The 16,292-nt window shown below is 38.5% G+C and overlaps 2 protein-coding genes across 5 annotated transcripts in view; one reads left to right on the top strand and one right to left on the bottom strand.

Moving 5' to 3' along the window:
- Positions 1-9,849, bottom strand: part of LOC126763727 (uncharacterized) — a 68,662-nt gene extending 58,813 nt beyond the window's left edge. For all 4 annotated transcript variants that reach the window (XM_050481471.1, XM_050481472.1, XM_050481473.1 and 1 more), the window contains exon 1: positions 9,341-9,849. In XM_050481471.1, coding sequence (XP_050337428.1) covers positions 9,341-9,743 — 403 coding nt within the window. In that variant the 5' untranslated portion in view covers positions 9,744-9,849. The remainder of the gene's footprint in view (positions 1-9,340) is intronic.
- The window catches only part of LOC126763732 (uncharacterized), a 179,476-nt gene that overhangs the window by 17,804 nt on the left and 145,380 nt on the right, over positions 1-16,292 (top strand). The gene's annotated exons all lie outside the window — the stretch shown is intronic.

Raw genomic sequence — 16,292 nt, 5'->3', positions numbered from 1 at the left:
TAGTTCACACAATACCTACGATAGAACCTTATATGCGGTGTTAATAAGACATAGACAGATTATGCGGTCTCACCTTTTGTGGATTGGGCAGAGCACACTTAAATTGCAATCGTGTGGCATGCTCCGACCATATTCTGAATGTGCCATTACTTTGCATAATAAGTCATGTCAAATTTCGTGAAGATATCTTGACAAGATGCAGTCTGTTGACGAACTATAAGAACCTCACAGACTGTGTGTACAAACTATACAATCGATTGCAATATGGTGTGGTACTGTATTGTATCCATGGTACCAATATAGCAACATTTTGAATGGCTACCATTATACTTTATGAGGACTTTGTGTGGTCTCAGAAAAGATAAAAGAAGGAAGCTCGAGCACACTTAACGAGCAGCATTCATCAGCATGTTGGTACACTAAAAACCACTCCAATCATTGCGCTTAATGTCATTTTACATGTAGTGCCCATAGCTGTCGTTAGAAAGTGTATGGCGTTAAAAATTGCTAACAGACTCAGATAATCAGGGTTTCTAAATGAACGTATGCTTGAACATTCGGAATTCCCCGCACGCTTTGATTTTATACCGGACCTTTTGGATCACGGAGTCGCCAAACCAAACTCTGACGGGGTTTTCACTGCTCACATACAGGGTTTGTCCGGAAAGTAATAGTACTGAGTGATTTAAAAAAAAAAATTATTGAACCAATCGATACAATTCTTTAAAAACTTTCAAAATATTCGGAATAGCCTTGAGAGCCGCGGTGCATGCTGCTTGGATCCTCTCTGTCGTCTCAAAATGCTTGCCTTTCATCGGTCTTTTCAGACAAGGACAAAAAAAAAGTCCAGGTAGCTACATCTGGGCTGGACTGGACATTCAGGGCGGCAGGGGAAACGTTGGGGTGCCGTCACTTCCACACATGTTCCAATTTTCTTGGCACACTTCCACTCGCCGCAATTTCTGGTCGTCAGTGAGCACTTTTAGGACCATCTTCGCGCACACTTTGCGCATGTTCAAGTGCTCTGTCACAATATACTGAACCACAGATTTTGATAAATTTAATATCTGGGCAATTAAACGAATTCTTAGTCGACGGTCTGACTACAAACCTTTGCGCACACGTGTCACATTGTTGGTGTTTATCGAAGTCGCAGGTCTCCCAGCACGGTCTTCATCAGCGACCTTTTCCCGGTCATCCAAAAAGGACTGGTGCCACCGAAACACATCACTTTTTGTTAAAGTAACGTCTGGGTAAGTCTGCTTGATCATATCAAACGTCTCTGTCGCAGATTTACCGAGTTTCACACTGAATTTAATCGCGTACCTCTGCTCTAACGAACACTCACTCACTCACAGGAGATAACTGACCAGCCGCTTGTTCGTTAGCTAGGAACACCTTCTACCGAATCCAGTCAGTGCGCGCACGCTCCGAAGTACAATCGCGGCGGAAGAAAATCAGTCCTATTACTTTCCAGACAAACCCTGTATCTTCAAGGGAGTTGTGGGTGGGTAAAAGTAATTGGAGAAGAAGGAAAGTGAGCTGTTTTACTGATGGATCAAAACTTGGACGATTTGTGCAGGGGAACTCTCTATCAACATTTTCAAACTGCGGTTGCTATCAGTAAGGAAGCTGTAAATTTACTGCTTTGGAGCGCAGCCTCGTTCAGATAAGTCACTGCCTTGAATGGGGAATGCAAAGCCTCGATATCAATGGCACCGAGTCAATTTGTGATAAGACTGGTGCCACCAGGGTCTCTCTCTTTGTGCCCTTAGTATGACTAGCCTTTCGCTTTTTGTGGGCGCTCTTATAGGCCATTGCATTATCAGTATCGATGTTTAAAGTCGAGAACCTTACCGGACTCCAGCTACATAAGCTGTTTGGACAAAAAGATATAGTGGTCCAAGCGCGATCTCTGGAACAGCCATAAAATCTAACCTAAACTCGTTAGCAATTCAGCAGTCTGTTCAGTCTGTTGCACTCGAATCAAATAAATTAATTTATCTTACATTAACTTTTCTGAGCAATTTTCAATATCTCGATATTTATACCAATTGGAAATGTATTCTCTCCAATCGACAAGTATGGTATGTATGAAGTCTTAATCGCTTTAAAGTCAAAAAAGGCGACGAAATGTATAAATGTAATTATCTCACAATATTTACACAACTACGCGCCGTTACTTACGGCATTAATTATTTGTTGGTAAATGTTGAGCTTGTAAATAACCAATTTAATTGACAGCACACAAGTATCCACAACAAAAGTCAATTACATCCTCAAGTTGCGAGCTGTTCGATCCTTTTGTAATGTATAGTACATACATATGTACATTATTATACATACTTATGTATATTGGCATATATTATACGCATATGTATGTATGTATGTATGAATGCGCGACTGTGCATGTGAATCGAAAAGTTGCCAGTTGCTACAACATACTATTTATTTACTCTGACGGCTTAAAGTTCTCCACTTCCTGTGAATGGGTAGGCTACATGGGTTTAAAGGATCCATCAGGCAGGATGATGGGCTTCATCAACGCTGCCGTGTTCTCTTTAGTCTTTTACAGCATTAATTTAACGGGATAATGCTTCCCTGTTTCGTAGCCATTGAGCCGGCTGGCTGGTGACTTCCTTAATGTGACAACGCGCGCCGGCAACACAACTTTGTAATGCGACAACAATAAACAAAGAACGGTCGTTGTGTGCTCTCACATGAAAGTCATGTGTTTAATTTATTTATTATTATGAGAATTTTAATTACACTTCGATCAATGGCTTGCACAACGTGTGCGTGTCTGTTAAAGCGTCCGTTAGGCGAACGGAAAATAATTGCGTGTAAATAACAAAGACGGAATTCAGTGTGGGAAGCGCTGTTGTTGAAAGCATGTAATGACAAAATTTAATAAGCATATTAATTATTTCATCAGTGTTGTTGATTTATTTAAAAACTATCAGTTGCGTTGTTAAGTTGGTGTATTGGTAACCGCAACTTCGCCGTAACTTCGCAAATTCAACATAAGGGAACATATTGTTTAACATACCGCCATTTTATAACAGGCGAGGATAATGGGCGAAGCGTTCAAACTGCCTCTATACCGCATCACGGTCTCAGAAGTATCTTTATACATAAGTATGTACATATGTATGTATTTCTTTCTTTACCCTGACAAACTCAACGATCGGAATCAAGTTCTTGTATGGAAAACTTTCACATTTGACAAGATATATTTACGAAATTTGGTATAGATTATTTTCCAAGGCAAAAAATGTAAAAAATCCGAAGAAATTGTTCAGATCGGTTAACTATTCGGCATATAGATTTTGCAGAACGATCGGAATCAAGTTCTTGTATGGGCAGTTTTCACATGGATCGGTACGACAAGATATATTAACGAAATTTGGACTATTATTTTCTAAAGCAACAATGTAATTGCTCCGAAGAAATTGTTCAGATCGGTTAACTATAATTATTTCATCAGTGTTGTTGATTTATTTAAAACCGAGCGATTGGAATCAAGGGCTTGTATGGAAAACTTTCGCATTTGACAAGATATATTAACAAACTTTGGTATATATTATTTTCAAAAGCAGCAATGTAATCTCTGAAGAAATTGTTCAGATCGGTTAACTATAGCATATAGCTGCCATACAAACCGAACGATCGGAATCAAGTTCTTGTATGGAAAACTTTCACATTTGACAAGATATATTAACAAACTTTGGTATATATTATGTTTTAAAGCAACAATGTAATCTCCGAAGAAATTGTTCAGATCGGTTAACTGTAGCACATAGCTGCCATACAAACCGAACGATCGGAATCAAGGGCTTGTATGGAAAGCTTTCGCATTTGACGTGGTATCTTCACGAAATTTGGCATGGATCACTGTTTAAGGTAATAATATAATCTCCAAGAAAATTGTTCGGGACGGATCACTATAGCATATAGCTTTCATCCAAACTGAACACATAGTTACTAACAGAAATGCACCTGTGAAGGGTATTTAGCCTCGGTGTAAACCGAAGTTAACGTTTTTTCTTGTTTTCATCTGATTTCAGTTTTAGTTTATCTGAAAAGTAATTTTATATTCAGTATGTATACTCTCGCAATGAGCTGTTGAGAATACTAGTGTGAGCAAAAAAATAGAAAGGGTTTTTCATAATTTTAAAATTTCTACAAAATCTGTGTAGAACTTTTTTGACGTGGTTTTTTTTGGCCTCGACTCATTTCTGCCAGGATCCAAGACTCATCACCACTAATAATACGTTTAATGACATCCTGTTGGTCGGAAAGCATTGTTTCAGAAACGTTAACGGGATCCTGTTTTTCGAAAAATTTAGTGATTTTCAAACTAATCGTGCTCTCTCTTTTCTTTAGCTCAAATGATCTTTAACACTGGTTTTCGTTTATCCTTTCGATATTCCAACGACACCAATAAGATCTCTTACTGTTAGTCGTCGATTCTACAGCACCAATTCCTTCATTTTATTGACGTGTTGATCATCAGTTGATATTGATTTCCGTCTTGGACGTGGTTCGTCGTTAACGCATTCTCGATCATCTTTTGAATAATTTGTAGCAATCAAAAATATTTAAAAGTAAATTATCACCCAAGGCCTTTTCTAACATTCAGAACATTTTCTCACCAGAAATTGGATTCCGCACACACAAATTAATAAAACTTCAATGTTGAATAATTTTAGTCATCGCAAAACTCGCCGAATGCACTTTATGTACTTTAGAAAGACAAGCGTATACTAAACACTAATGATTATTTTAATGCGATAGTGAGCACAGATGTCAAATATATTTTTCTGAATGGGTTTTTGCGTGAAATTTAAATTAAAAAGACTTACTATTTTTTCTCACAGTAATATAATAGGGTTTTTTCAGCTAACGATTCTTTGTAATTCCTAATATTAATCGAAATAAATGTAGAGTACATATGTATGTATTATATACAGTTATAAATGATCAGAATGACGAGATAAGCTGAGTTTTGAGTAACTTCTGTCCATGCAATCGATAACTTGCATATCGGCGGAAGGGACCATTGCCACGCCTACAAAATCCCATAACTGCGTCCACTCCCCATATAACTTACAGTGCGAAAACTCAATAATTACAAGAAAATTTCACAGCTAAGATCGTTCTTAAGTGCTTCATATGAGTCAGTATCGAAGTTGACAAAGTACTTGGCAGCGCCGACACTTAAGTGAAGTCCCATATCTAAGGAACTAATCCCCCAGTTTCTACCAAATTTGGTACATAAGAATATCCTAATACTTTTTTTACATTTTGAAAATAGGCGACAATGGAATAAAACTACGCCTGCTTCTTAAATACATCAGAACTTTTAATGTTATATACTTCTATCACTTTACAGAATGTATAGTAAACTATTTTTTATCAATGACATTATCGGAATACAATAATGCACTCTAAAAATTATCGATATCGAACCATACCCATCAATTGCTGAAATATCTTTATATGTGACCTGGTCTAACGGAAAGGGGAGCTTAGGTGTCAAAAAAATTTGGAGAACAATTAATGAGATAAACGAGACACTGACGATTTATTGGCAGCTTTTTAACAACTTTTCCCAGAAAACTAGTTTTCGCACGTTAGCTTCCTTTTCGTAGACCAGGTCACATATATAAAAATTACATGTTACGTTGTTTGTCCGCGACTACTGAACCGATTTTGGCAAAATTTAGCACACTGTGTCCAGTTTGAAGCAACTTAGAAGATAGGATAGTCAAAGCAATTCATAAATAAGAAATACAGTGAAAGCTGTATTAAATGGACGCTCTATTAAGGTGACATATCCCTTAACATATTGACAGGTCACACAATTTCTTGATATTTGTTAAGTACAATCTATTAAGCGAACAATTCTAATAACTGGACAAAAAGGCTGATTCGTCAGTGTCTGTTTATGGAAGATTTTACTGTATATATATTTCTAAACAAACGCATGTATTCACAGTCCCACAAAAAAATTTAATACAGTTGAACTTCTATAACTCAAACTTCTATAACTCGAAGTTCTCCATAACTTGAACTCTTGAATTAGCAATAGAAGTCAAATTACAAACAAATTTCCTGCCATATCTCGAAGTTTTTTTGGATCATGGTGATTCGAGTTAGGAAAGTTCAACTGTAATTATAATTTTCAGTAAAATGCCAAATCTTAAACCATTTGCTCAATGTCTGGTTAGCAGCCATTTGTCAATTAATTTCTGCTAAACTTAACAATATTCCTTCTTTCGGTAAAAAACCTTTTCTAACTAGATCTGACCTCACATACATGCATTTGTATGTGTCATTTTAGGCTTCTGCGATTCCAAAAATCGTATCATCAAGTGCTTGATTTCGTTAAACAAAATAGAAAATCATCACTCATGTAATAATAACAGATTTTTTTTTTTAAATGGCTGATCAAAGATCACACGTGAACCACTATACCATACATATGTATATAGTCCTTTGTGAGGCCATAGAAAAGAAGAATTCCTGCGTTCGAAGTATATATTAGCAAAACGCTTAGTAGCCAATAGAGATTTACATTGGCGTTTAATTTCCATTCCGCCAGCTCGATGGGATGTCTGAAGATATGCGCTCCCAAGTGCTTAAATCTTGACCTCCCAAACGCGTCAAGTCACATCCACACACACCCTTCTTGTGTTGAGTTGCTTCCGCCTCATCTTATTTCATACAGCTTCAGCAGATGACATCTGGTAGGATACCTAGCCTTACTGCTTGGATGCCAATAGCGTAATGGTCCGTTAAAAGCCCCAAAACTAAGGAGATGCTAGCCTTACCGAAGCCAAAGAGATCACTAGATATCTTGCGATCGATCTTGGGCTAAAAGGCTTTTGCGACAGCGCATATACCAATAGTGGCCCAGCACTGACCAAGCTTCCGCGAGGCCCAGCTATTCAGTAGTAGAACACAAGACAATACGGGAGTATCGATCCGCTACCATTCTAAAGATAGCGTTTCCAGGGTGCCTTTCATTGCTAGCTCGTCAGCTTAACAATTTCCTACGATTCCGTTGTGGCCTAGCACCCATACCAGTCTGATCACAAAGACACTCAATGCTATTGATAGCGAGGTTAGACACTCTCTTTTACCAGTCTCCATGTTTAACGCGTAATTAGCCACCTGTTATACTATATATGACTTTATGATATCATAATGATGTTTCGGTAAAATCAGTTTCAATTTCGATAGCATTCCTTTGTGAGAAACTTTATCGAACGTTTTTGTAATATCCAAAAAAACGGTAGAACCGATTTTTTTTCCTCAGAGGCTTTTTCAATAATCTAATAATTCTGAATGAAAGAATGGTTAGCTCGAAACCCAAACTGATGCGCTGGAATTCTTGTTTTTCGTTCTATGATTTTATTTAGATGTTTTATGAGAATTTTCTCAAAACACTTCGATATTATTATGGACCTGTAAGAAGATACATCACATCCTGGTTTTCTTGGCTTTTGATAACTTCAGCAATTTTCCAATAAGTTGGCACGTATTTAAGATGAACAACCGCGTTAATAATGTTGGTAATTTTTACTATAATACTACAGTAATCAGGTCGTAACCGGACGATTTTTTGTTTTTCAGATATTTGATTTTCTCACATAGCACACAGTTTGTGCAACTTGAGATTTTGCCGCTTTCTTAGCTGGAAACAGTGAGATTATCTACGTGAGTTTCATATGGGGAGAATATTTTGGCTAAATAATTCGCAAATACTTCCGCTTTTTTTTGAGTTAGCTCTGGCCCAACTATCAGCGCTTATTTCAATACGATATAATTGAGTTTATGGTGTTTGTAATCTGTTACAGCTCCTCCAAAGAGAGTAGTCAGAAATTCTTCCATTGGTTAGGGACCGTAGATATTTTTGCGAAACTTTCATTTTTGAACCTCTTAATTTTCCGATTAAGATCTTTAGAGACTTTATTTAAAATATGTATATTTATCAGCTGAACAACGAGTTTGATGCCACTTACGTCGCGGCTTTCTCTTTCACATATTTTCATAAAAATTCTCCCCGATGGTAAATCGACGCGTTCACCAAAAGTTTCCTTCGATGAATTGATTTGTTAGTTGTATGTCATGCAGTGTCGTCATGTGGAAACCAGAGCTCGCCCACCTCAACATCCTTAAATTCAGAAACGAAGAAGTAATTAATCATGGCTCCGTAGCGTTTCCCATTGGCCGGCTTCATTTTTGAAGAAATGTGGACCCTTAGGAAAAAGAAATAGTGACTTTTTGTGGATGTAACGGCAACTCAACAATGACTTGTGGATTATCAACAAAGCAAATTCGACAATACTGTTTATTAGGGGACCCACTCAAAAAAAAAAAAATTAGCTTCATCGTTGAACAAAATTTTCTTGTGAAAATCGGGATCGGTGGCCATCTCGTTTCCGCTTGATGGTCGTACGAAATCCGATTGATGATTGCTTGAACTACCGACTCTGCTGGCCGATTAGATTTACATAGATATATTGACTGAATATGGGACGCGTACCGAACCTTTATTTTGATAATAAATCTGCTCGATTTGCAAACGTTATTCCGGTAAGTCTATAAGGCCATTCATTACAATAAATCAAATCTGAGTGTACTTAAAACAAAGAACAGCTGCTAAAAAGACCACCCGAAGTTAGTTTTTTCTTGTTTTTGAGTTTAAGTCGAGCACTACGAGCTCCATAGTGACCAAGACTATGACAAGGATAGAAGAGAATGAGAGAAGCATGAAAATCGGTATCTTTCTCAACTGCACCGAAGTTCATTAAATAATTATTTTAACGCATATCTGCCAGATTTAAAAGAATTTTATGCAGTGAAAAAGATTTGCACAGAGCCATTTGACTGCATATGTAAATACCGTTATATGCACATACATACATACATATATTGAAATTACGAAATAAGCCCGCTAACAAGCCAACGGCTTAACCCACACATCGCTATCACGTTTTCATTCCACCCTTTCACTCTTTTATAGTGTGGCATCCACAAGTCGACCTTTATGCGCGACGCGTGCTAACGACATTAATTTAATCCACTTTATTTTTAATTGCTAGCTACTTTTTCGTCAAGTCTACCGCCGCTAACGAGCGTCATCAATTCCGCCCAATCAGCGGTAGAGCGCGCTTTTCGCTCTTCGATCCACCAAATGACCGTCGTTTAGCCCGAATTCGGGGGCTACCCACATTAAACACAATCAAATGCACCTACATTTACATATGGTGTGTTTGCAAGTCTGACAATTATCTGCTGACATGCGGTAAAATTGCTCGGAGGTACTCACGTGTGCAGAAGCGTGGCTCGTCGCTGCCGTCGCCGCAGTCGTTAATGTTGTTGCAGTACTTGCTGAGCGGCACACAGCGCATGTTCGCGCAGGTGAACTCGGACAGTGTGCATTGCTGCTGCGCGCCACTGGCCCCCGGCTTGGCGGTGGCGGTGGCCATCACTGCTGCCACGACGGGCGCCAAGGGCGGCGATGTTGCATCTGTCCTGGCAGTGGTTGTGTTGAAGGTGGAAGACGTGGCTGTCGCCGCTGTTGTGGTCGCTGCCGAGACAATGCAGAGGAAGCACAACGCCAGTAGTGGCACAAAGGCTCGGGCAGTGGTGGGGTGGTTAGTGTTAATATTAAGGATTGCTCTTGTAGTTGTTGCGCCGCCGCTAATGGGCTGAGCGCTACTCGCTTTCATTATTGGTGTTGTTGCTTTTGCTGTTTTGTTGCTGTTTTTGGTGCTGTTGTTGTTATTGCTGGTAAGCGAAAACCAGCGAACAGACTGTTGTACAAAGTCGGCAAGCAGCTGGACTGCAGCCTTTTCAACTGACTGCCATCGGTTGTGGCTGCTTTTGTTGCAACTTGAGTCGCGGCGCCTGTGTGCACCGCCAGCTTCAGCACCCGCATCACCGTCGTCATCAGCGCCGCCGCTTTTGTTTTCGGAATTGCGCTCTTAGTTGTTTTTGTTGTTGGTATTGTTGTTGCCTTTGGTTGAATTGACACTGTTGTGTGTGCGCGCGTCCGGTTGCTTTGCTTTGTGGCAGTTGCACGTTTTATAGTGGCAGCGGCGTTCTTGCGCGCACTGTCAGCGTGGGCAGCGTGGCCAGCGCGGGGCCACGGAGCGTATGTGGAATCCTTGAAAGCATCCAATTTACATTGCTGCTCTGGTGGCAGTGCATGTTGTTGCTCACATGTGCGCTGATTGCAGTCTCGCTGTTGCACGTGCGTGCTGTGGCAGCTCTTCGAAGGCGGCGAGTTTTCTTTGTTATTGCTTTTGTTGTTTTGGTTGCTATCACTGCTGACCAAGGGGCAGTGTCTGTGATTTCCGGCAATGTTCAGCATCTCGCTGAGTGCTTGAGTGCTTGTTTTGGTGTTTTTGTTGTACATTTCCGTTTGTTGTTGTTTCGGGGATTTTAAGCGCTTTTTGCTTTTGAATCTCTGCCGCCATTTTACCGACATTATTGCATCTGCAAGTGCAAAAAGAGAGTAAAAATTAAAACAATGCTCTTCATGTTGCTGCTTATGTTCATATGTGTGTGTGTGTTTGTTAGGATGTGTGCGCGTGTTCTATATGAGCGTTTGGACGTGAGGCATTTCACCATCATATATTAATATCATATATCATGTATTCACAACATACACTATTACAGTCTCCTCCATATAAATGGACACACTTTCAAAATTTATGAAAATTATGCAGTCAAAATTAATTTAAGCTATTTATTGTTAATATTTTGTACGTTGTGTTTGTGTTGAAATACAAATATGGAATAAGTAATATTGAATGTCATGAGGTCAAACTTATTCGAATCTGTGTAAAATTTCCTGAAGATCGGTTGAGTAGTTCTCGTGAAATCTTGCCAACCGATTTCAAAAACACAGTTTCGAGAAAAACGCGTTTCAAGACAGCTCACTTAGCCTAGCCAGCCTAGAGCGCACAAGTTCTGAAGGTTTTAGCTCCGAAACTATTACTCGGATCAGTTTGCAAATTTAGGATAATATTCTAGAGATGCTGTAAAATGTAACAAAACAATACAAAAATTCGATTTTTTGGAACCCGTAAACCCATGTAACCCCTTAACTCGGTCCGTGACTTGTATGTATATTGAACAACACATAATTCAACATAATCTCTAATAACAACGCTGAACAAATCTGAAGGAAACAAGTAAGGAAGGGCTAAGTTCGGGTGTCACCGAACATTTTAAACTCTCGCATGGTAAAGTGATAATCGAGATTTCATAATACGTCATTTACATATTTTTCAAATACCGTATTTTTGTAAAGTTTTATTCCGCTATCATCATTGGTTCCTAATGTTTATACTCGTATTATACAAAGAAGGCATCAGATGGAATTCAAAATAGCTTTATATTGGAAGAAGGCGTGGTTGTGAACCGATTTCACCCATATTTCGTACATGTCATCAGGGTGTTAAGAAAATATTATATACCGAATTTCATTTAAATCGGTCTAGTAGTTCCTGAGATATGGTTTTTTGTCCATAAGTGGGCGAGGCCACGCCCATTTTCAATTTTTAGAAAAAACCTGGGTGCAGCTTCCTTCTGCCATTTCTTCCGTAAAATTTAGTGTTCCTGACGTTTTTTGTTAGTCGGTTAACGCAGTTTTAGTGATTTTCAACATAACCTTTGTATGGGAGATGGGCGTGGTTATTATCCGATTTCTTCCATTTTTGAACTGTATATGGAAATACCTGAAGAAAACGACTCTGTAGAGTTTGGTTGACATAGCTATAGTAGCTTCCGAGATATGTACAAAAAACTTAGTAGGGGGCGGGGCCACGCCCACTTTTCCAAAAAAATTGCGTCCAAATATGCTCCTTCCTAATGCGATCCTTTGTGCCAAATTTCACTTTAATATCTTTATTTATGGCTTAGTTATGACACTTTATAGGTTTTCGGTTTCCGCCATTTTGTGGGCGTGGCAGTGGGCCGATTTTGCCCATCTTCGAACTTAACCTTCTTATGGAGCCAACGAATACGTGTGTTTCATCATGATATCTCAATTTTTACTCAAGTTACAGCTTGCACAGACGGACGGACGGACAGACAGACATCCGGATTTCGACTCTACTCGTCGCCCTGATCACTTTGGTATATATAACCCTATATCTGACTCTTTTAGTTTTAGGACTTACAAACAACCGTTATGTGAACAAAACTATAATACTCTCGTTAGCAACATTGTTGCGAGAGTATAAAAACTGCGAAAGAAAGAAGAAAGTCTTTATGGCCTGAGGTGTCCTGATTACGAATTTGAATTAAAAGTTTTTAAATTTTTTGTCATTTTACTTAGTAAATGGTGGTGGTTTGACCTCTCCAACATAAATAATCTTAAGGTGTCAGTAGGGTAATCTTTTTTGAAATTTTTTGTTTTTGCATTTTATGTTCCCTTATACCCTTAGAATTAAATAGAAACCCACTTTACCAATTTACCATTGGAAGGTTTCGAAAAAGGCGCAAAAAAATTCAAATGTTCCCAAAACATCATCCCTGCTAGATTCATAACTTTTTGTAATTTATTGACAATGTTATGACAATTCTTCGTCAATTAATTTTTGAAGATGCATTGACCAATGATTCCCTTTGTCCATAGAGCATACCAGATAGTTACTTTTTGAGCATGTACCGGCGTCTAAACAATGGTTTATAGATTATCATCACTCTAAATGGGACAATTTTGTTCATTAAGGTTGCCATTCAACCAAATGTGGCTGTGGACCCATTTACCGATTATTCGACGTAGCTAGTGTCCATTATTTTGGTAAGGTTGTTCCGTAGTATACCCAAATCAGAGTATAAATCATGTAACAACTTTCAAAAATTTGGCTTCAAAAAAAAAGTTGTCTTATTGAAAACCATAGGTCGAAAAAATGTCCGTTATCACATGTACCACGAATATGCTTGACTTTTTTGACGGAATGTATGTAATAAAAAGTGTTCTCTTAGATAAAAAATGTTTAAAGGCATTCCTGATCCTGTAAAATCTCAGTATATACTTACATATGTAGGCATTTATAAGTTTGAAAATTAAGTTGAAATGCTGAAGTTTCTTTGAAATTTAGCTAATTATTCTACAGAACTTTGATATGGATTACACAATTCGGCAGGAAAATTGTTTAATTAAAATATAGTTGTGGTCTAATTATCTGACCAAAACTGTTAGATGAGGACGTGAGTAGAGATATAAAGAGAAAAGTCAGGAGTACAACGACTAAAGTGCAACGCCATTTTGACAAAAACCTTTTCAACTGACAGCGCTGGTTAATTATGGTCAACAATGACTTCCAATTATATCATCAAGAATGTAATCATATAAAACGAAGGAAAAAGTGGCGAGTGGACGGCATAATATTTCTCATACTTGCTGCAAATATAAAAATAAGCTGAATATGACGAGCAAAAACATAAAGGTATTTTTGTGGTTTAAAATTGGACATTTAAAAAAAATTGTGAGCAATATTTGTGTACATGGATCGTTTTTCATGATAAGTGGATGTCTCGTATAAATTTAAATTAGAATGAATTGTTAATACCCCTACGGTAGCGAAAATGGAAAGATCTCAAGATAATACCTAGGTCTCTGGATCTCTATAAAAAACCGGTTATTTCATGTCTTTTGTTTATTTCATTCAGATTATACTTGCCTTGAGAATGTCCATCAACTTGCTGAATAGAGAAATCAATGAGAGAGCAAAAGCCGACTAATCAAATTCTCAATTCTTTGATGTTATTAAAGTTCCATTAGCTATTTCACTGCGAGGAGGTTTCAGTAGCAGACAGCAGTGCAGCTAAAGAACAATGTGATTATCTTATCGTTTTTACATCTCAGTCCCTGAGTTATTTGACGAAAAACTGTGAAGAGCGTGGTTTAACTGTTATCCAAAATTCAGTTGGTAAAAAGTAATACTTTAAAAGATATTTTATCGATGATCTTTCTGCCTTTTATAAATGTCTTTACTATTTAAACGCCTCTTATTAAAGAACATTTTTAGTCATGTGGTTTTCAATGAGGCAATACTTTGAAATATTGAGCAGACTTACTCCAGAATAATGTTTGCGTCCTCTGTAGGCATTCTGCGTCCAATATTTGTCGAGATAAACGCTCGAAAGCGGCGGTAATTCGAGCAAGCATGGATCGGTTTCGCACATCATACTAGTGGATAATCAAATCCAACGCAGGATAACTCTTGCCAACAGGTGCTACTTCGGACTAAGTAGCCAATTGAGAAATAAAGTCCTCTCTCAACGAACAAAAACCAAACTCTATAACTTCCGTCCTGCTATATGGTGCAGAGGCTTGGACGATGGCAACAACTGATGAGTCGTTTCGAGAGAAAAGTTCTGCGAAAGATTTATGGTCCTTTGCGCGTTGGCCACGGCGAATACCGCATTCGATGGAACCATGAGCTGTATTAGATATATGACGACATTGACATAGTTCAGCGAATTAAAAGACAGCGACTAACACTCCAGCTCTGAAAGTATTCAACGCAGCACACGCCAGGGGAAGCAGAAGAAGAGCAAGACATCCACTCCGTTTTAAAGAGCAAGTGACGGAAGGACCTAGCTTCGCTTGGAATATCCAATTGCCGCCACGTAGCGAAAAGAAGAAACGACTGGCGCGCCGTTGTTAACTCGGCTATAATCGCGTAAGCAGTGTCTACGCCAATAAAGAAGAAGAGGAAGACTAGTGGATAATGCACATCCTCGATGATGCCCGAGAGTGCGCATCGAAGACATTTTTGCTGCTGAGGACTAGCGTTTCGAAGAAGAACCCAATGAGTCCATCTGGCTGTGTATATTGACTTTATGAAGATTTTGAAGAAGGAACTTGGTTTGCGAGCATACAAAATCCAACTCATGCCAGAATTGAAGCCAACTGACTAACAAGGGCGTTGCACATTCGGTGAATGGGCCCAAAGTAAGATGGCCACAGATCTCGATTTTCACAAAAAATTTTCGGTCAATAACGAAGCTCACTCCTGGTCGAATGGATATGTTAATAAACAAAATTGTCGCATTTGTAGTGATGATAATCCACAAGCCATTGTTGCAACGTCATTACATTCTAAACAAGTCACTTTTCGGGATGTGCTGATGTCAGAGGTAATCATCGGTTCATACTTATTCTAAAATTAGTGTTTGCCCTATTTTTACCGCCAATGAAGAACGCTAAAGGGTCATGAGTAATGACTTTTTAATGATGAATTTATCAATGAACTTATTGAAGGAAAATTTTGATGACTCTTCATCGTAGCTTTGTGTGTTTTGTCCAATCAAAAATTAATATTATATTAAATTCACAGTTCTTGCGTACAAAAAGCTTTCCATATGAATTTCCAAAACCAATAAAATCGAATATAGCTTCGGTAGAAAAATGTGAATCCAGGATTACTACAAATAACGTTGAAAAATTAATATCATAACTGAATTCAACACAACTGCTTGGCTTTTAAAACGACCTCTAAAGTCAAGCGCTTTCGATTGGCTTTTTTTTAAAGCTGTTCACCATTATTTTACGCATTTCAATTACCAACACCATTAAAAAAAGTAGTTTTGTAGGCGATCAAGAAAAAATGTGCATTCCATGGAGAAAGTCATTAAACCGGGTTAAGTACCGGTTAAGTAAAAGAAGAAAAAAAAAAAAAAATATTTAAACAGTCAGCGCCGTTTTACATCTCAAGTCTTTTGTCACTGTGTTAGTGCCATTTCATGTTTTTCACTTCTGCTCTTGCGCTTCTGTGTGTTTGTGTGTACGTACACCTCAGATTTACGTCAGAAGTTTTCGAATACAAACTTTAGCAATGTGCGAAGAATCGCATAAAGACTTTATTTTTTCAACAACAATTTTGATTTATCTCGTCACGAAATAATAAAAATGAGATTTTCTTTCAACTCGAGCACTTTTTGCGAAATTCGCCTCACATCTGGAAGACGCGTGTATGTGTGTGACGGCTTGAAGTTGACTTCTCTACGCAACTATTCTTTTGCAATTTGTTATATTTCCAAGCATCTGGACCGAAGTGCACTGACGTTGCCTAACACGCGGAAAATACTGCAAAACTTTTTGAGCGAGCGGCGCCCCGTGCGCTTCATTGCAGGCTTGTCGTTTGACAGATTGATTGACTCTGCTGCTTGGCAACGACGAGGTGGTATGTGGCACTAGTTGTTGTAGCTCTTGTTACAAGCATCTAATTTAAGTTGGCGTTGCTAGTGGCGGCCGG

The sequence above is a fragment of the Bactrocera neohumeralis genome, chromosome 6 (assembly GCF_024586455.1).
Source record: "Bactrocera neohumeralis isolate Rockhampton chromosome 6, APGP_CSIRO_Bneo_wtdbg2-racon-allhic-juicebox.fasta_v2, whole genome shotgun sequence".
NCBI lineage: Eukaryota > Metazoa > Arthropoda > Insecta > Diptera > Tephritidae > Bactrocera > Bactrocera neohumeralis.
The sequence above is the reverse complement of the archived record's forward strand: the minus strand, read 5'-3'. Positions and strand labels throughout refer to the sequence as shown.